Source organism: Ischnura elegans, chromosome 4, assembly GCF_921293095.1.
Source record: "Ischnura elegans chromosome 4, ioIscEleg1.1, whole genome shotgun sequence".
Taxonomy (NCBI): Eukaryota; Metazoa; Arthropoda; class Insecta; order Odonata; family Coenagrionidae; genus Ischnura; species Ischnura elegans.
In genome coordinates, this window is record NC_060249.1 from 62,159,645 (window position 1) to 62,182,462 (window position 22,818).

The following is a 22,818-nucleotide window of genomic DNA, read 5'->3' on the forward strand; positions in this document are numbered from 1 at the left end:
AATTCCCTTTGATGATGCAGCAATAAAAATATTGTGGGAGATTGGAATGCTCTTCAAATTTCACTCACACCTGTATTATACAAAATACCGAAACTCCACCTCCAAACAGCGGTGAAAGTGGCACCACTTCATTTGTTGCAATACTTTTGAGTTCGACTGTACGTGTAACATTAGCATTCAGGTTACATATGCAACTTTTACTTTGAATGGACAACATAACAATTGTAAAGGACAGGTGGACAGTAAGAAGGGCAAGGGACAGTCCCAATTAAGTTACATAGGTTAGGTTACTTAGGATATAAAAGGGTATAAATGTCTCAATGAAAAAGCTAGCTGACAGGAGAGCAGAATGGAGCGCTGCATCAAACCAATCTTATGATTGTTGACTTATGATGATGAGTGAAAAGTACAGGAATTCAAAGTGAGTCAAGGGAAGACCATTTCTCACACGAGGTGTACATAACTAATATTTTGTGTTAAATCAGGGGAAACGTGAAATGATAAATTGCAAGACAAAGATTCCACAGAAAATACTTTCTCCATTTTCAATGATACCCAAGTTCTACGTACTAAGCCAGTAGAATTTTCTTAACACATGGTTTCTACCTAATTTTGAGCAAATGTGCAGTCTAAGTGGACAGCTGGCTGTAATAAAAAAGGATATCATTCCATCATACTCATTTATTCTTCTATACATCCAGTTAAAAGAATAAAAAAGACAATACTTGTAGCACAAAATTGGAGGCTTCAATACAAAATTTCTATTTGTTACAAAATTATAAGCTATGTTACCAAATGACTATTTTCCATTATTTTGCATATCACTTTCCAAAGAATCTCATATTTTAATAGTTAATCATCACAACTGAATGCTGGAATTACCAACTGTATTATGCAGAAGACCAACAGCATGGATATCACCATATTTTAGAATTTCAAATTGTCTTACCAAAATAAGCACAATAACTTGTACATTTTTTAGTCACAAGACATTTCACTTATTCTTGAATTTCATCATTTATAATAAATTATACATTTTGAAACCTTAATACCAATAGGGACTCAGTGTAGTGTCGTAACTAACAATACTGTAACTGACACTCAAACCTCAGCCCGTTTGGCCCAATGGAATTATTTCTGCTGAGCTGGGATGCTTATCTCACAAACATTTCTCGAATTGCATACAATAATAAACATGGCCCAATTTATGCTATACACTTAAAAATTTTGCAATAATATATTACAATTTTTTAATCAATTAAATACAGATTGAACAAACATCACTCTCATCTTGAGAAAAATCTCAAATCTCATGAAGGCCCTGGGACTTAATGTACTTTGGCTACGATCCTTCATTAACAGTTTACAACAAGATCAAAATTTACAATTATTGACAAAATGCAAATTTTTATTAGGCATGAATCCCAAAGAATCAACTTCTGATCCATTAAAACTTCAAACCTTTCATAAGGCAAGTCCACATCACAATCTCAAATGTAAAAAATTTACAAATTCATTTTCATAGATCTCGATTGGCTAATAGAGAGCACATACAACAGTTTTCACTTTGTTTCCAAAATACACAAAGGCAAGGTTAGTCACTTCATAATAACAGTAAGGTTGTGTCATTGAATTCAATATTACCATCATAAATGTATGCTCACAAATATTTCTACAGATATTTATGTCAAAGAATGGTAATTGAGCACAAAACACAAAGAGGCAGTGATTATTACCTCAGTAACTCTTTCATACAGTAGTACAGAGCCTAGGGTAAATATAGCCAATGAATTGTAGAGTGATTCCAAAACTATTGCCATAAATATAGTTGTGCAAATATAAATAATGGCCCGATAGATACACAACCATCAAGTGGTTCCTCAGAATAGATGATATGTTGTTCAGATCTTTTAAACTAAAAATTATTACTTTTTGAATCACAAAACTGTCTACTGACAATAATTTAAAATCTCCCTTCAATGGAATGTAAATCAAAATTAAAAAGAAGACTTTACACAGGGAATCCTCACATGATGTGATCCCATTAGGAAATGGCAATTAACTGATAACCTTACATCAAAATAGGCATAGTAATACTTTTGCGATCATCACTCATAAATATCTGACATATATAAACATTTATGATTTTTTCATTAAAAATCTTTTTATAAAATTGGCCTTTTAAAAAAATAAACAACAAGCCAAGTAAAAATGTACTCAAATCTAATCACCTACCTTTTCAAAGAAAATATGTAACAGTCATAGCACTAATTGCTAATCAAAACCTAATCTCATTGGTAGAAAAATAAAAAATGTAAATTAATGACAGATACACACATAATAATTTATCAAATTCATAAAATGATCAGAAATAGAGTTATAAACATTTGAGTTTATATGTACACACAACCTAAAGTATATTTACATACGTCTTAATAATACCATTGAATTATATGTATTAAATACAAAAATAATAGATTCTGTTCATGAAATTGATAATGTGGGCATTGTTACATCATGGACTGAGGTGAAAATAGACCATTATAAAAAGCAGCAGCCAGTGCTTCATCACTATCATCTCATCAAGTTGTCAGTCCAATTTTATCAAGGTGATAAAAAAACATTATTTGTGCCAGAAATATCATAAATCGATACTATTCAAGAAGCTTGGTGACCAACAATACTCCTTTACTGAAACAGCTTGACTTAAGCTACATTTGAAAAGGTACTTTAAGTGCCTATCCGTTTAACTTGAAAAGAGGATTCAAAGCATGAAAAGGGTTTAGGGAGAAGAAGATGGCTAAGTCAAATGATTTTGAGATACATTATTATTTGCAGCTCTCCCTAAATGGCACTTTAAAGTATTCAGGATATTCAAAGCTGGTCTTTTAAAGACACTAAGGCAGATTGGCATCTTGCATATAAGAAATTATTGTGGTCGCTGCCCAATGCCTTAAGCGTTCAAATACAGCAATGATAGTTTTCAACTTTTATCTGACACATAAAGTTGAAGTTCACCAGTGAAAACTAATGCATTGGTCATACTTTTGAGCACTGAAATTTAACATATTTCTTCAATGCTTTTTGAGCTTTCAGGTAAGCAAATAATGTGCAGAAAACTGCAATAAATACACACTAAAAATGCATGATATTTTTCGGCAGTTAAAGTTTACACTATCTGATGATATTTATGAAAGCAATGGTGAGCATTTCAAATTTATTGCTAACATTGCTCACACTAATCAGTAAATATCCAATCACCATGATTATAAATTCAATGTATTTATCATAATTTCTCAAAAGGTTCATGTAATTTATAAAATACTTTATGGCATATGTTTCACAGAGAGCTTATTGCCAAAGTCAATGTTAGATTCCATTTTATCCCCATTAGAGGATAAATCCAATGCAAGTAGAATACCAACTATAGAATGCATCAAATGTGCCCTTGATATGAGAATATTTAGTTAGTTTCAATTGATAGGGCAGGTGAGAATACATTTTAAATTCAGAAAACTTTCCAAAATATAAAGATTTTTCAAGAGATATGACTAGTTTCAGAAAAAAGACAAAAGTTCTCTGCACGAATCCACCAGTAATAACCCTCACAAGTATCAATTACATCAATTACTAATATCTGTCGATTTATTTCTGTCTTCCTGAGTCATAACAACTCAGTCAGTGATCTAAATCTAAACCAGTTTTATACTGAGGCACAGGATATATTGGTCGAAACAGCCGTTCTCATACATTTATTTATACATGTATATAAAAAAAACAACCATTCCAAAAGTTATTAAATGTGACAGTGAACAGACACTGGCATTATTTCATCATCTCACAAATACACTATGGAACCTATCTAATTATGATAGCACATGCACATTACAATGCAATTGGGAAATACACGAGCTGCAGATCGCAGCCAAGCATAAAGCAGCATGGCTTATTAAACACTCCTTAAAGCTTGTCCACTCCTACCTTCAATCATTGTGCCAATCACCACCAGTCCCAGGAAGCATGAAGCACACGGAACCGATTGTTAGACAGGAGGTTTGCACGACTTTGAATAAGTCATGAAGGTACGATTACACAGACGTCTCAGAGTTCAAACGCAATGCGAAGCGCTGTGACTTGGGGTGCACAACTTCCTCCGTTAAGTTCAGGTGTGGGAGACGAGACACTGTCACTAGGAGTGAGATGTCTCCTTGCCTCAGGTGAAAAGGAGCAGTGGTTGCAGATAGAGGACGAGAGGGTGCCTCGCCACAAACCAGAGCCCAAGTCTGTATCTCTTGGCTCCTCTCCTTTTCATTCTGAAATTAGGAAAATAGTTAGAAGGTGCTTATATTATGATGGTGCTGATATTATGATTGGTGCTTAAAAATGATGAAGGAGTAGCCTGATTACTGAATAAAATTAATTGGTCTCTATTAATTACTTGGTAACTTAAATGGCTTAAGCACTCAACTTGAAATCTTAGAGTTTCGGCAGATTAGGGTTTGAATCCTGGTCAAGGCAAATGATTTTTTTCTGAGTGGGTTTTTTGCACAATTTGTGCATTGCGGGTGACTCCAAAAGTTATCATTGTGGCTAGTCCAGGTATACTTAAATAGGTCAAGAGCGAACACCTATATGTGTTGAAAGTTCGGACTTAGCTCTCTGGCTGAAGCATTGTGCACACGATTAGGACTGCTTGTCGCATCATATGCTCAGCAGAGTGTACCACCTTGTGTGGTATACTCCTCAAATTTCTATAGAGGAGAATGAAACCTCGGTAGCTTCACTGGCTAAAGCACTCGATCAGAAATTGGGAGATCCAGGTTTGAATCCTGCTCAAGGCTAATTTGGGCAAGGCAAGGCCTACAGCAGTAACTTCAGTTTTAAGTAATAATGAGAAATACATTGCAAAGACTCTTGTTTTAAGTGGAAAACATAATTTATCTCATTCTTTACTCTTCTCTACTCATGGCAGCACAAAAGCTGATTGCCATGGACAGTGGCACACCATCTGTCAATGGCATCATTAATCTTGGACTGGATATTTTAATGACAACATAAAATGCACTCAATGAAATTTTTTTTCATGAAAACACAAAATGACAGAAGACATACATAACATGATGTTCAACCTACGATGATACAAAATAATCACAAGAAAGGGTAAATAATAGTAACAGACTAATAATTACTAACCTGTAGAACAGGAGAAGGCATAAGAAATGGTTCCAGAAATGCTCGTGGAGACAAACCATGGCGCAGACAGTTTGCTAGGTGGCCAAGGACTGAATCAGCTGGATGCCTGGGTTGTTGACGAGTCAGTCTGAGGTACTTTTGAAGGGCACGAGCTAAGCCAGGGAACACGGCAGCAGCTGCCTCATCACAGTCCATACCTACTGTGCCTACGGTAGCCATGAAAACAATCAAACAGATAAAAAATATTATTTACGTGGCAATTGGTAAGGCAATCATGAATAGGGTCACAGCTAGGAATTACAGCTGGGGGGGGGGGGGGTTTAGGTGCAACTAATACCGGGGAGTGCGGGGGTATGGAATACCCACCACAATAAGTGGTATGTGCGAGATTAATAATTTACGGAATTTTAAGATACAGTGCAACCCCGATAAAACGACACCCCACGGTGCACCAATAAACACTCGTTATATCGAATTGTCGCTTTACCGGAGGTGGAGCAAATAATAGCCAATACATATGTATACCTGTTGCGAACAGTTATACTGGAAAAGAGTGGTGCGGCGACAGATAAATTTCTATCTGATAAACGTAAGCATAAATCCATACAAAAGGTGATGTTTTTTTGCATCACTAAATTTCCTTACTCAAACAACGACTAATTGTTTAGTGTTTTCTTGGCCATGGTGTCTGCCATCAAATGCTTTCTATTCATGCAGCTCATGGACGTGCAGGTATGCAGACGACTGCTTTCTGCCGCCCGAGGAACAAAAGAAGATCAAGTATTCGCGAATGCTAATGCCACAATATTTTCACCAAAATTAACTACTTATTTATCAAACGACAGTTTACCACATAAATTTGAGACAGAGCACTCCATTAACTTCATTTCTAACAAATCGCTAGCAATTACAGAGATTAAGGAGTCTTGATGTAAGTTTTTCCGGCTGTGAAACCCTCGCTATGGCGAGAGCCAACACCAAAAGGGCCTCGTAAAAACGAATTTTTTAACATGCTTATTATAGGGGCGATCGACGGTGCATCGGCTATCTCTCGTAATAGCGGGGGTCTCGCTATAGCCCGTACTCGCTTTAACGAGGTTCCACTGTAAATGGTTCAAAATGGTGAGTTTTACGGCTTTCTGAGGGATATTTTATTAATCTGTTTCTACGCAATGAAAGACCTTTTTAAACAGTATATCAAAAAATTAAATTGCAAGTGGGCTATCACCGACACAATTAACAATGTTTAGAATGGCATTAACATCACGTGCAACGAGTTACGGGAACAGAACAACACGACTACTCAGCGAGAGGAAGGGGTGGGCAGCAGAATCGCATAATGGGTAGGTGGAGGGGAAGGAACGCGCTCCCTCCATCTTTCAAGCAACAAGGCTACAAATGAGGGAGTCATGGACAAACATGTCAAATCTTGCTATTTTGTGGCATCGTTGCCTTCAAAGCAAAGCCAGGCGAGCTATATGATATATACAGTTGGCGTTTTCAGGCCATCTCTTCTTGTTTGACTGTGCTGATGCCACGCGTGTTTCTTTGAAAATTGTGCTACATATTTGGACAATGTTGAATATTGGTATGGCATTGCTGTAACTAAAAAACTTCGTTTCAATCAATTCTTAAAAAACCTAAATAATGTTAGAAGTGCGACATGTTTGGTCTCATTCTTTTTTGAATCTCCTGCATGTTATCCAATTGCCAAAAGGTATCGAGACATCTTCTGTACCAGTAAAGTTACACATCTAGCGTTTGTTCTCCAGAAACAGAAAATGGAAGCAGGTAGGATGAAAAAGGTAAGTGGGCGAGATGGGTTAGGGATAAAACATATTTCCACTGTTCTCCTGTAACTTCATATTTTCCTTCGAAGATATCAATTTATGGACTGTGTGGTCTTGGAAAGGAAAAAAAGTATCAGAGGCATTGGCTGATGGAGGGCCGAGGGTGTTTTTTTTAATCTGCGAAATAGTCACTTTTGATGCGGTTATTATCCTATGGTGTTGCAAATTTCCCGATGGTTGTTCAATCTCTGGGGAAGAGTCACACTATGTGCCTGTCGTATTGTGCCTTAAAAATTTCCACGGCTGAAATTCTGTTGCATGACCCCTATGAGAGCTTCTAAACAAAATGGTCATGAGAAGGACAAGCACCACAGAGCAAAGGTGATGCAAAGAGAGAATAGGAACTCTTTCCACCCTCTCTTATGGGAGGCTGCATTCACTGAAGCAGCATTTATTTAAAATTTTGGATTCAGATCCGATTCCTTCAGCAAATTTGGATACAAAGTATCCGGCAAAGGGCAATATCCGCAGATATTTGGGTCCAAGGCATCTGATTCGACCATCCCTAATTTCTTCCATTTTATAATTATTATTTTTAGGATAAAATCATACCATGATCATTTCCTCCCAGTCTACGTATGTGCGCAAATGCTTCTTCCGCAGCAGTCAGAAGTCTTGCCCGCCTTTTCCTCACTCGACGCTCATAGTCATGCTCCTCATAGAAACGTTCATTGTGCGCTGAGTCTCGTCGTCTTGCCTGAGCAGCTAGCACAGCCCTGCTTTGGCTCTGTTGGAAGAGAAATGAAAAATTTGAATTACACACACTGTAGATTCATGCATCTTGATAACTACCATATTTATCAGTAGAAGCCGCACACCTTTTTTCCAGAAATACCAGTGAAAAAAAATGGGGTCGTGCGGCATACAAAAATCCTCCAATTTTAATGCAAGCCACGTTCCATTTTCCCTCAAATTCTTATGGTTTATTTCTCCAGACTTTAGCATTGAAACTAGGAAATCTTCACAGGAATGACATTTCTAACATTATTTAACCTTATTAATCATGGAAACATAAGTTTACCAATTTAACAACGAATGACGAGTTCCTATATTAGACCCAAAAAGCATTAGGAAGTGTTTTTCCTCACGAGCCGGCCCAAAAATGGGGGTGAGTGGGATACATGAGGGCCAATCTAAGCCTTCTACGAGAATTCTTGGCAGAATCAATGATTTCAAATATTTCACAAAATTGCGATAATTTTCAACATTGTATGTCCACAGACAAATCTTTCATACTTTTCTTACATTTTGAATTGAAAATATTTTTTTAACGTACAGTTGTCAAAGAATCAATGGATGCAAGATATCCATCTTATTTGGATTCATTAGCAGCTGACCAATAGTGGCAGAGTACGGAAACTGTTCTTCAGGGCTCCACTCCCCAACTGCCTCATGCTCTTGACTTGATGCCGCATGCATTTAACAACTACCACAAAACTAAAATGAATGCGCACAAATCCAAAAACTGCTAACATTGTATGTTCTACCACAGTTGCCGATTTTGTCATATACCAGATCTCTGCCCCCAATATGACAATATTTATTGGCATAAATATAAAAAGCTAAGAGCAAAAGGTCACATTTGACAAAGATTGTCGAGACAACCAAGCAGTGCAAAAAAAATATTCGAAAAGATGAATTTTCAACCTTCCGTATCATTCACGGTGAATTTTTCACAACCAATAATACAAGGAATAATACATTACAATGCATGGCATTCTATTTAATACCCTACCTGTATGGATGCATTGGCTAAGCTTCCATCAACATCATAGAACTTGAGAGCTGCACCTCCTTCACCACCTGACACCATACTGCTTGCACCTCCTTTACTTCCACGGGATTTAGAGGCAGGCAATCTCTCCAGGTAGGGGTTGTAAATGGGGAATTCTGTGTAGTAACGGTCCAGAATCCATGCCGCAGCACTTTGTATGCTGAGTTCCCCAATAGCATAAGAGCGGCTTTCCCCATCTGGACTCCTTACCACCTGATAAAATCAAAAGATTGCAAATCAAGGGTCTTCAATTAATAAAAATGTCTTGAATTGTCGCAACTTAATCAATGCATGAGATAATTCTCAATGAGTAGTTGGGCTAAAACTTCAAAGCTGAAAAACTATGAAGCCAAAAATTTTTATTAGCCCATGACAGTTAAAAACGGTTTAACAGTAGAACCACACTTGTAAAGCTTTCAGCAGATCACTAACAATAATTTTATATTACAATATTTCCTGGAGGTTAGGTCAATGTATTTCCATTGACCTAAACTCCAGGAAAACTTATAATATGTATTAAACAAGGTCAAGATAAGAAGAGAAAAAAAATAAAAATAATTTTATGATTGCGGAAGTTTCACATCTGAGGTTTCACAGTATGGCAACATGAAATCTTTTTCAACTGCCAGATCTGGTCTACTTTGTTTCCTCCTATTCATTCCATGTTTGGAAACTGAAGCCTAAGAATTTATTATCCTTTCAAGCAATTGAACAAAGAAAGGTATGATCACTTGAGCATAACGAAACATCGAGCATTCATGAAATTTATAAAGACCTGTCCCATGTTATTATGCTCATACCAGCTTTCTCACAGGTTGTAAGGGTTTGACTTTAACTGATGCCGTACTCATTTATTTAAAATTATTGGCCATCTTGACCACATTTGGCACAATCACAACTGTATATTCAAATATTTTCTATGATTACAAGCTTCTTTATTAAGAGTGTTTCATTAAGAGAGATTCATTAAACATTCTTTAAAACATTAAATTTAAATACGATAGGAGCAATCTAAAAAATAAAAATTGGTTACCATAATTTCATCCATACCACAGGAAAAACTGTTTGATGCTCTTTTTACGGGTCAACCACAATAAAATGCTCAATTGATAACTTTAATGGCTTCATCATCACACACTGTGCAGAGATATGCAATACTATACCTTTTGCTATGATTTGGATCAACCCTCTTAGATAGAGATCATCAAACAAACAAAAAGTTTCATAAGGAAGACTTAATAATACATAGAATCTCATTGGGTATTTTGCAGATGTAAAAATAGGTTGTCATGTTAACACATTGCGTATGGATGGCAAGAATTCTCGCCATTTTTTTCCTGAGCGCTCCAGATGGATGACGTAGGTTCTCGTCATTTAAGCGCATCTACTTAAACAATTGTAAAGCATAATAAAGATTTTTGGTTGTACGTGTCCAGCTGTTGTTCGTTACTTATTATGAAGGTAAAGTAAGGTATGGTAAAGTTATATGTACATATTAGTAACATGTATATAAATATATAAAAATTTTTAGTAAACCAATTCTCTCGCCCAATCAACAACACCCAAACCAAACACACTCAACCTCTTTATTTCCTCTAAAGGAGATCCCATTAAGTTTTATGGTTAGCCAAGGATGCTCTTTCAAATTAATATCGGCTTTTAGGTAGGTGGGTTTATAATTAATAGGGCTTAGTTTCCAAGTGACATCTATGCCAAGCTTTCTAAAAGTAAACTGCATTATATGAAAAAAGGACTGCCAAAATTCAAAGCAGTTGTATGATAACTTACTTTAATATAGTAGGTAGGTTGAAGGTGTCTAATTTCTATGAGCACAACTGCTAAATAATGAACAAACAGCAGAGTGTCTGTCAAAGTAGATGCATATCCAACCAGTCCAGCATACTGGATCTTTCCAACACCATTAGTTCCACGAGCTGCAGCAACGCTAGCTGTACCTGAAGGCAGAGAAAAAAAGAAAATGTACTAAGAGTGTACATAGTGTTTTGGAAAAACACATTCAAGAACAGCAAGGCACAAAAAACAGAATTTATTAACATATTTATTATGATTAGGGCTCCTGTAGATCCATGGATATTCTCACTCCGGTGTATAACACTCCTTCCTCTGAAGAAAACATGCACATAAAGCAACTACGTGACTAGCTTTTCATTCTGAAAACTTTGGTGAGGCATCTTTTCATATCTCAAGAGGCCAAATAAGGCTGATTCACATGAAATATTTAAACAGAAATGCAGGATTCTTTATCACTGCCTGAACAAAACATATTAATTTGATGTAAGCATTAATTGTCTAAGAAGATTAAGATATGTACTCAGCTTTTCATTATTTTCCAATATTTATATTATTATTATTATATGTATTATATTAAAAGACCGCCTTTTTCATTAGAATTTTTAATACCTATTCAGTCTGGAGGGGCAAGAAGGCAACACATTTTCTTCCTACCTTTGCCAAGTATTTACTGACCAAAGCTGGGAAAATTCTGTAAAATACAGAACGATTTAACACAGTCCACCAGATTGATGCAGATACATGTCCAGTGCGTAGTGCCATTAGTCTGGAGCATGCCCATTCACATCCATAACTAAAGGCAAAATAATAACCATTACTAATACCATTTGTTTTCTTGGCAAGGAGCACTAAAACTATCCCGGTTGAAGGGCTAATGTATGCAAACATAACCTAAAACAAGGATAAGGAGACACAATAATTCTCTGCAGCGGGCCATGCTTACCGGAGTTTAAGTGATCGGCATTCTACAGAATTTACACAGTTTACGCCAGTTGCTAAACAGTGACAGTTCACAGGAACCTTCCCCACAATCTTTACAGATATAGAAGAAGCCATAGCTCATATTGATATTATCTGAAGCATTAACACAAAAAAGAAACTCCTCAGAATATCCCATGAATTTTTTTTACCCTGGCACACCCAATTTATCAACTGAAACATAGTAATGTATAAAGCATACCAAGACAATGTGATACAATGACCATTGAGCCACTTACCAGCAGCCTCTGTCAGGTGAACTATATAAAAGAGCCAGAAAGCAAATGTGAGGACAGCACCCAGTGCGAGGACAGCAGACCGTAGAAGACAGATACGGGGGGCAGTGAGATGAGGGCGCCTCAGAAAAACAGCCCAAGCACCACCTCCAAGTGCCACCAATTTGAAGGCTAAAGCAACTAGAGATCCCTTGCATTCCACATTACAGGCATCATTCAGGTACTGGTGAGGTGACAATGTGGCACTGCTGGAACCTGCAGGAACACGAAGACTGTTGCTGTCCAACCCTAGAGATAAAATTAGCAATATTTAAAATGAGACAAACACATGCATAAATAAAGCATAGAATAATTAAATAAAGCTATGATATTTGTCCAAAAATAGCCCCCTTCTCAATTTTTCATCTCTATTCTTAAATACCTCCAGAAAATAACATCCTACCAATGATTATCTGAAATTACGATCAAAATAATTAGTTTAGTTTATTATGGTCTTCGATCGGTACAAAACATCTACTTATCCATGTGTCCTGGATTCCTGCCGCAGTACATTCCATTTTGTTCACAACATAGCAACAATCAATTACAAAGTAAAAATTAGCAGGCAAAATGGGCTCATTTGCCATGAAATAATGATTTAATTGAGCAGGACATCTGTGGAATGCCATGAGATATTTTCCATTTAAGTGCGGCATCAAAAATAGTGAAGAATAAAAAAAAACACACCAAAGAAGTGTAGACTGTACAACCTAACAGAATATACATACATTCCCATAGAGCGCTCAGGACATGAACTAAAATTATGCCTTTTAAAATGACTAAAATTGTCAACAACATATTTTCATCAATCATATACATTTAGTAACTGGCCAAAAGATTAAAACTCCAATAACTTCTTTCCATCAATAGGAATAGTTAACAAATACAGGTCACTGATGGAAGCTTTCACACCTCATGATGATAATTAGATGTACGAGTGTATGTCACATATTGCACCAGGAGATTTGGCCCGATGTTTCATGACTCAATGCCGTTACTTATTCATGGATTGAAATTTTTTTCATCCCATGAATCAATGATTATCAGTGGGTCACACAATGTCAGACCAAACTTCCCTGTGCATCACATGACATACACCCGAATGTCTAATATTATCAAATACAGCTGAAAGTTGAAATGTTTAAGGGCCAATTACTGGTCTATCAATTTGCCACACCAATTAAAATGGAATTCTACAAATACAGATAATATTTAATTAATCACTGGTAGTTATAAGTTATCAGTCAAGTCAAAAACTTCCATTCTCTCACCTGGCAAGAGTCCAAGTTTGGGCAGAATGACCATAGCAAGGGGGCTGACAAGAGCTGCTACCGTGAGGGCACCTGCCAGCAGAATACCTAGATAGCGGTGGCAGAAGAATGAGAGGGAAGAAGCAGGGGGAGAGGTGCATGTTGGGTCTGCCCCAAGACCTGATGGGGATGGGGACCTCCACTGTACACCTCCAGGGATACCAGTGGCCGTAACATCCTCCACTGATGCTGATCGCTCCGACGTCAATGCAGTGGTATTCTCACCCCAGTTATCATCCTGAAGGAGAATGAAATGTAATAATTTAGAGATTACTTTTATATAATGCCCTTGTACACAAAATGGGCTAGCTTACAAATATTTTTGTGCGTAGAGATAGTTCTAATAATAAGGAGAACAGTATTTTTACATTTTTCTGTCACCTCATTTCCATGCTATTTGTGGTGAAAAATGGACGACCTTAAACCCTTCACAGATAACATGATGATGTAACAACTCCTGGAGACTTGGTCAGTGCTTGGGCTTGAGTTCTGATTGGGCAAGTAAATGAACTGGAACACAAATGTAGCCATGAAAAGAGGGCATTAACTTTTATAATTTACACAGGGTGTTTCAAGAGAAATCTGCAATACTTCAGGTGGTGGTATTGGAGACAAATTTAAGCATTTTTTGTCCATAAAAATGGGGTCACAACTCCTTAGTAACTAAGCTATGGCAACACAAACATTTTTTGGATGCACTTGGCAGTTACCATGAAAATGGTTTTTCCTGGGTATCCAGCCTTTTCGACATTTTGCTTGATATGTTCCCTGCCACAGATTTATAGACAAAATCTCCCATTGCACCAAGTGTTTCTCTTTTTCCGTTCACTTTAATACTTCGATGCCTTTCATTTAGGTTTTCGTGAGCTTTCGGGTATGTGCGCCATGTCGGCCACATCATATATGCAGCACCAAAATAGCTGTGACCAATGGCGAGCTATGAGATGCAAAAAAAGTGACTCATTCTTTGGTCATTATGACCGAAACAGAGTAAAGATGAAGTACACATTTCAGTCATTATGATCCAAGTGGCAGTGAACAGGATATTAAATAATTAACATTGTCAGTGATTATAATTTTCTGAAACAATTATTCTTTCAGCTACATTAAATGAGAGCTTTGGGTGAGTATCAACAATAGGATTTTGCAATCTTATACTTTTTGACATACACCACGATTATGGATTATTAAAAAAAATGCTTAAAATTGTACTGCAGATTCCTCCTGGAACACCCTGTATTACAGTAGTGAGAGAATGGCTTATCAAGAAAGATTTTTTTTTCATTAATAGTGTATACCCTACTACCACCTGAAATACTGCAGATTCCTCCTGGAACACCCTGTATTACAGTAGTAAGAGAATGGCTTATCAAGAAAGATTTTTTTTTCATTAATAGTGTTTCTCTTCCACCTACTGACTTCTTTTAATGAAATAGATTTCGGATCTGAGTGAAATACCCCATTTTCAAATTACCAGAGCACATTCCAGCCAAAAAAGACCAGCTTTCAGCCTTAATTTAAATTTTGAGCAGTGATACTTGATATCAATAAAATCTAAGCTACAAGTACATACGTGGAATTTAAGCCAGAATGCGACAGTAAGCATTATAACACTAAACTATACGAAGAAATAAGCAGTGCATCATAGGCATTCGTGTATCATGAGGATGGTGCACAGAGTGCAGAGCCCGTAATAGTAATTTAGAAGAGAAACAAAAACATACTTAAATAAATACCCATTATGCACCCTAAAGATAAATTATTGTTCTCATGTAGAAAAAAGTTATGCATTCTTACTTTGTAGATATTCCTTGCACCAAGCAACTCACTGAGGCAGATAAGTGCATGTAATTTACCAAGTATCTCAATTGGAAATGTCAAAAGTGAACTCCAGATTCTGGAGATACGCGGAAAATAGTAAGAGATTAAGTTGAGTATTCTTGTCCGAAAATTCCACATAGAAAAAAATAATTCGTCTAGACCAGGATTTGAACCTGGATCCCCCAACTTCCAGTCGAGTGCTTTAGCCAGTTAAGTTACCGAGGCGTCATTTCTCCCACTGGAAAATTTTGTGCATTGCCGGTGACTCTGTAAAGTTATTACTGTAGCTAGTGCCGCTGTAATGGAGAACGGCAGTAATCTTGTTTGAATCATTTACTAAATAAAATCAGCCCATGATGAAGATATGAAAAATACCATGGGCAGATTATTAGGCCAGGCTTCCCCAAAGATCTTACTTTAAACTACAATTATTTGATTTTCATGCACAATCATAGAAATATTTCATACTGGTGAACCTTTGCTGACATGAATCAATGATGATGACGCATCACGTGCATGGATAAAAATATCTGAGAGCTTACAAAAATCTATCATAAACCCAGAGAAGTTCTCACAGATGCCAGGAAATAGAGGCAAAGACTTCTCCAGGGTGTCCAGCCAATTAGAGCAGAAAAATTCATTAATAATTGTGGTTTTCCAGGGAAATTTTACAAAATTCCAGGTTAATTTTATGGAATTACTGCAATAGATATGAATTTTTAAAACACTTAGCACGTCACCTGGCATTCTATTCTTCATGTTTTTGAAACTAACTTGTGAAAAGAGTGCTAGAAATTTTGATTCTATTGTCTTGCCTGACATTCCACTTTTCAATACAGCTGTAAAAATTCTACTAAGATACTGCACTTTAAATTATGACAAACACATTTTAGGCCAGAAAATGGGTGTATGGCTGACAAAATTGAATGTGAAATGAATTTGAAAAAAAAAAAAAATTGAAATTCCTGGTTCGGAGTAAAAATTCATGAATATTTCATGCATAATTCCAGGGACAAAAAATTCGCACACGATTCCCGGACTGGACACCCTGTTCTCAGGTTATTTTCGATGAGGTACATAATGTCACCACAATTATAGGTTTTTATTTCTAGGTACTGACCTGCGGCAGAATCTGAACCTCAATGACCTCTCCACCATCACCTCGTCCATCATCGGGGGACAAAGACACAGTGGTCTGGAAAGGTGCCATTATGCCACCTTCTCCTCCACTACCACCACTTCCACCCCCACCGGCTCTGCGAATACTTCTCCCACTTCTATAATCAAAATGATATCATAAATCATACCACATGTGATGAGAGAAGTATGAAGTCACAAAATTAAAAAAACACTTGAAAAGAGAGAGTAGATAACATCATTGAAACTACTATAGAAAACAGGTACACTAAGGGAACACTTTTGAACATATTTTCTGTTGACTTTGATTTTTGACCTATTTAACCCTTCCACTGCGGCGCACTCTACGGAAACCTACCAGTCACATGCATCGAAAGCACTAAGCGCTTGGCAGGCACGAAATAAAGGTACGTTCACATCAGCCTGCCGTGCGAACGTACGTTTAAGGGTACGTTCTAGTAAAGGGTACGGGTAAATAGTACATGTGCGAACGTACTATTTTAAGGGTAAAATAGTATAGTGTGCGGACGTACTATTTTAGGGGTAAAATAGGCATACTGATTTTAAAACTGTAATAGTTTTCCTCTACTACGTCAACCTGTATTTCTACACCTTATGTGATTGTAACCACTCTCTGCTACATTGGGTGTGAATCACAGAGGCATCATTGCTCTCCAATTGACTGACATCAACCTTATCCCACTGGCGCCTGGTGACTGATGCCATAGGAGACCAGGGACTGGTGCATAGTTTAGGAAATAGGGCATAGTACAGGAAATATGACAGTAAGAGCTTAGGTGCTGTGTAGGTTACATACATCCATATTTTGTTGTCATTTTGCATGCATTGGCAGACTACACCTTTTATTAAAGCAACAATATACTTCATTTTAGTAATGCTGAAAGTTAAATTCATTATTCTGAATGGTCAGCATTAAAGGTGAGTTTTACTTTTACATGCCTCTACATGCAAAGTTTGTATGACGTACGAGACAAAAAGAGGATATCCTGCAGCTTAAAAAGTTGATGAGATGGATAAAAACTGATGCTAATTACTTATCCAGAGGCCAAAAGTTAGTCACAAACAAGTCACAATTCTAAGACAATAAATCGGCTATTCCTCGGAGTGATACAAGTAATGTCACCGTCATAAAAATGAATTAAAAGAAAGGTAACATAGAAAACATTGAGATTCTACAAAGCTTCGCAATCACACACACAACAAGATTTATAAATATAGCACAATAAAAAAATCGAGACCAGGCTATTGCGATTGGAATACACAAAAATCACTCATTCAACTGACTGAATCAGCTCTACAATTCTAAACTAATTCTGATAAAAGGCTAGTATTCACTGTGGATAACTATTCAGAAAGATTGGGAGAATAACATGTATCTGAACTGAATAATGTGAAAGGTTTTCTCTTGGCAAACAACGCAATCAAAATTAATCACAATCCAATTACATATACATCTATACATCCCCATATCAGATGTCTCAAAAGGTCAGCAGGAAAAGACGTATCCTTTTCTCACCTAGCGCTTCTATGTGAATGATTCCGGTTGCTCCCGTGGTGATGGCTGTTGTGATGATGATGACTTCGGGATCGACGTGATCTCGAGCTTTGCTCACTCACCGTCGACTTGACCGATTCTGTTTCCATCCCGGAAAGGGTAAGGAGGAGGATGAAAAGGTACTTCGGGATGGGGGGCATCGAATAATGCCGCTGCCAGAATACATGGGTGACAGAATCGCACGATCAGACCAACTCCTTAGAATAATGAACGCAGGGGGAAGTTCGCCCCTGTAAAATAAAAAGAGACAATAATTAAGAATTAATATACATAGGTTACATAGAGCAGGGTTTTCGACGAAAACAATGACAAACAAATAGAGACTATGCGATAAAACACAAGCCGTTACGATTGAAAATAACATCCAACACAGAATTAATGGGATAAAACGCATAAAAGTTATTCCTAAAATGCGAAGTGAACAACATAGCCATCAACAACACATCAAGCCGGAGGGTGAACTTCACATTCCACAATTTTAGAAAAGATTCTTTTAACTTACGTGCGCTTTATTACTCCAACACACACAAATATCACTTGGAATGCATACAAATTACTTTTAAAAGCTACATGAGCTTAGTTGGTGCTACATAACGCAGTGGAGTCGAAACGTAAACAGTTCACATGCCATTTCCACAAGCTACAAAAACCATTACCACGGTGCGCTTACTGGACTTCTCCTGACTTCTTCCGTAAGCGTGCGTTGACCTCACAGTTATCATTTATAAGCTATATTCACGGTTTTTACGTGAATATAATGCATAAAAGTTAAAAAATTGTTCAAATATTTCCTATATGACCGTCTTTTACATCTTATCGCTTCATATTAAATAGCTACTCAAAATTCTGTATCCGCTTACAACATGCTAACCTCGCCTGCTTAGACAGCTTGAGGAATCATACAGCGGACTGCTGGAGTAGGAAGCGTATACAATTCCCGTATGAAAAATGTAAATTATATAATTATCTAGTGTCATCTTCTCTGTCCTACAAGCACTTACTACAAGAAACTGATTTTATTAGATTATAATCTTGTGCAAGCCCCGCTAACCTTTATAAATAGCACATACGGCATTTCATGAGGAACCTTAATGCTCTCACGAAGGAAATACAGCGAGGACAACCACAAAATCCACATGCGTTGCTGAGAACTATCTAAGAAATATCGATGAAATTACTGTCACCGCATTATGTAAATATTTTGATCGGAACTATAACTGATTTTTTGAAAAGCCATCCTGACGTCTATCAAGCATACGTTCCAAGCCAGTTCAATTCTCTAGGTGGCAATAATTTCAGAAAAAATATATTTATATGGCAGCCAAATGAATGAAATAATATCTTTAAAAGCTAAATCGTGAGATGAGAAACTAACTTTTGCTTGGACTTCTTGGGATATTTTTCAAATATTTTTCTTCGTGTTCGCTTCCACTATTAGCTGCCGTCATTTGTTTAGGAGTGGTATGAAAAATTTCTAAATCAAATCATAGGATGAATATAAATTGAGAAATATAAAAGTAATACGGAAAGATAACACACACGGTTTATTTTGAATGAAATAATAAATCATTATTATCGTAAAAGTGCTTTACAGGGGTCCAAATATAAAATCGCTCATGTAAAACCAGGGGTAATTTTGACTGTTTTCGTAGTGACGTCACTGCTCTTTGGCGGACAGCAGACACCTTTGTCGAAATAGGTAAATACAAGTGCACGTGAATTATTTACCGCAATAACAGTGGTTAATTTTTACATTACACGTCAAAGAAGACTTGACACGGCAGCTGCCTCTAGTTCATCTTTAAAATTGTGTAAGTTTTCACCGAAAGAAGAGGGACGAAGCGAAAATTGAAGCCGCCTTTTTGAACTTAGGCGAGGTAACGCTATCAATCCTAATGCAGTTCGAGCTTTGTGAATACGTGATGTTGTGGTTATTTGAATTTCCGGATAGACATTGGACCGATCGCCTAGTTTACCCGACCTCGCGAGATTCTTGAATTTCAAGAAAACCTAAACATTATGGTCGTCGACCCACGGCAGGATCTGTAGTTGAGCATACATCCGGAAGGTAGCGCTGAGGACGTTCACAGGGATTGATCGCACGCGCAAGGAAATAGGATGACGACGGGGCTCTAGTTTGGGGAAGGGGTCGTTGGAGGAGGGTTTCGGTGTTGCCCGAAGGGTAGGGAAGAAGCGGGGGTGTGCTGTGGGGGGAATCGACTGGAATAGGGGGAGTCGGGTGCTCTGCGGCGAGAGGCCAAGGTGGCGGCGGGAGGTTGGCGGGCGACAGGAGGGGTCTCAGCCGGGGAGTATTCGGATCGTAACGTTTTTTCACCCTCAGCCGTGCCTGCTCTGTTTTTCCGTGGTGGGGGCGCCTCGACGAACAGGGGGCGTTATGCCCCGTGCGTCCCAGGGAGAGCCCTCGTCGTCGCCTTCGTTGACCGCCCCGAGGGCAGAACCGGGCACTGCCGCCCTCCGAGGCGGTACGTGGGAGGAGTAAACCAACCGGCCGGGGACGGTTTCCCTCGCGGGAGTTCGGCCGGCGGCGGTGGTGTTGGTGGTCGTGGTGGTCCCAGAGAAATTTCCAGGGACCTAAAGAAAACGTCTTCTGGATAGGAAAAGTGAAGAAAGAGGTGCTGCGGTGCGGCCGTGTTTGATCTTGCAAGCGGTGGATCCTCCTAAATGCGCCGGGCAAGTCGGCGTCTATCGGACATCGTTTTAAGGTAAGTACCGTTTTGATTTCATTCACGTCCTGCGTCGCGGAGTGTGTGTTAATGTCCTCCCCGTTTTCCATACCGTTCAGGCCTCATACCCCGGTGTGTCTCCACGCAGTACTCCCCACTCCGGCTCCGCTCAGGGCCCCTCTCCATCTCATCAGTCCTCGTCCTTCCCTCTCACACACGCCTCCTCCCCCCGGTCCGTTTTAATGCCCCCCCGCAGCTGTGCATCCCTTGTCCTCCCTCCCTGCCCCCCCTACACTTCATCCGCATCCCGAAATCAAGAACGACTGGGGGGTCGTGCACTCGTGTAGTGAGTGAGGGTATCCCTAAAGCCAGAGTCCCCCTTTTCGTCACGAAAGGTCTCTCTCTCGTGACGGCGAGGAGTGGATGCATATAATGAGGCAAGGACGGCCGTGGAACCTACGGGGGAGAACGCCGACATTAACTGCTATGAGGAATTAAAAATAAAGAGAACGCTGGAACCAGTCTCGTTTTCTTCCACTTGGTCGAGTGGCGCGCGCTCTCCGGACTGGGGCACGTGTGTGTGTATATATACACACATTCAACCTTCCCATTTCCCTCCCCCGACGTCTGCGGTGCGCCTCTTCGTCATTGTGTGAAGACCCTGGGACCCTGTTTCTGCGTGCTATTCTCCTTCCAGATGCAGCGGCCAACCCTTGTGCCTGATGTGCTCCATCGCGTAATCTATCATGCAACGTATGACCGAGTTCTACTATGCAGTAGGGGACACGAATGCCATATATTGCCAGATCTTGTCCTCCAGAGTATGATATGGGGGTTATGGTGGCCTTGTGGGTCAGGCATTTTGCCTCTGATGAAAGGGTAAAAGGTTTAAATTCATTCGAAGCCCTCGAACACTAAATATCCGCGTGAGGGAAGTGGCCAAGCAAGAGGGTACCCCCATAGGTGACCTTTGATTGCCTGTGGCTTTGTTTGGGGTGAGCTCTACACTAGCTATTTACCTTTAGTACCACACTACCTATCCAAGCCTATATTCGAGTTAAATCACTTCGGTGTTGGCATGGTAAATTTCTAGTCGTTGACTTTTTCAAGGTTCATTTTTATTGCGCCGCCGCACTTAACACCTAAGGAGCGTACAATACTTTTGATAAACTTTTATGTGATTTTTAGGAGTGGATAGGGTTCAGTTAAGTTTCATCGTGGCGCATTGAAAATCTCCACACACTGCAATATACTCCCTGTGATAAGGTTCCCCTCATGCGAGGCAGGAAGTGAAGGAAGAAAGATGAAACGCCATGGGGGCTGGGTTGGCGGATTGAAATGTGGTTGTGAAAGAAGTGCCTCCGTTTCGGACCACTTCCTGCGTTCAAGATTTGGGAGGGTACAGTGTAAAGAGGGGATGTTGGCCGGGAGACTAGGGACTGCGTTTGCCACAGGGAATGGGACGACTTTTACCCCACGCAGAATAAATAGTGGAAACTATCATCCACATTTTCTCTTCTTGAGCGAAATAAATTGGACAGTGATTCCATAAAAAAACACGCATCTCACACGTAATAGCTTGCCTCTGACTCAGTTTTATTCACTTTTCCTTCTTCCTTTTTTTATTCTGCCTGGTGACCTTGTTACGGCTGGCGAGGGCAAGTTGATTTATGCCTTTGAGGGGTGTGTAGTACCTATCACTTTATTTTCTCACAGACGGGACGCTATTTACGTTTTAAGGTACTGTAGCGCTGAATATTCGCGATGACTTGTAGTTGAAAGGGTATTTATGTTTTCTAAATTATTTAAATTGGTTTAGCGTTCATTAATTGGCTAATCATCGTAACACACACGCTCGTAATCGAAAATTACAGGCTCGAAATGCTCACGGAAAAGCCTCGCCAATTTAAGGATTTTTGCGAGCTTAGTTTATAGATCTTTGGTGATAAATTTCGGTCCAAGTGCTTCGGTATTGCTTCGATTCGCGGGGCTCCTAGTCATAATTCGCAGGAATATCGAGGCTTGAATATAGGGAATTGTATGCATTCTTCAGGGAACGCGCATTCGCACAGGATGGCAGAATTCATCGATAGGATTCAAGAAGAATATTTTTTTGCAAAAATCTTATGAAGCAGCGGGGTATACGAGGCCGGTTCTTTAATGTGAACCTATCTTGATGTGAAATTATCCTTCTCAAAACTGTCTTGAACGTGAGTAGGTTATGAAATTCAAAGTCAAATATGATGCACAGAATGGTAGTAAGGTATGTGGTAATGAAATTTAGTCATCGTGCTAACTACTTGATTAGAAAGTTAATAGAAGTGAGATTAACCCTCTCTAACTACTCATGAAGGAGCGACGATTAGAGGATTAACATTTTAACCTCAGGCGGAGAACTGGGAGGAAAT

At 38.7% G+C, this 22,818-nt stretch overlaps 2 protein-coding genes across 2 annotated transcripts in view; one reads left to right on the forward strand and one right to left on the reverse strand.

The window, feature by feature from the left end:
• Positions 1–663: 663 nt before the first annotated feature.
• Positions 664–18,653, reverse strand: LOC124157572 (vang-like protein 2). Its single transcript, XM_046532409.1, has 10 exons — positions 18,229–18,653; positions 17,688–17,956; positions 16,134–16,290; positions 13,154–13,430; positions 11,847–12,131; positions 10,606–10,772; positions 8,779–9,030; positions 7,596–7,770; positions 5,194–5,399; positions 664–4,313 (listed from the first exon to the last, which is right to left on the reverse strand). Exons 2-10 carry the CDS (start codon positions 17,864–17,866, stop codon positions 4,089–4,091), a joined length of 1,923 nt encoding a protein of 640 aa, XP_046388365.1. The 5' UTR covers positions 17,867–17,956; positions 18,229–18,653; the 3' UTR covers positions 664–4,088.
• A 1,351-nt stretch (positions 18,654–20,004) lies between these two features.
• LOC124157573 (regulator of G-protein signaling 7) overlaps positions 20,005–22,818 on the forward strand; it is a 200,921-nt gene continuing 198,107 nt past the window's right edge. Inside the window, exon 1 of the mRNA XM_046532410.1 lies at positions 20,005–20,449. The gene's annotated coding sequence lies outside the window, so the exon portion shown is untranslated. The remainder of the gene's footprint in view (positions 20,450–22,818) is intronic.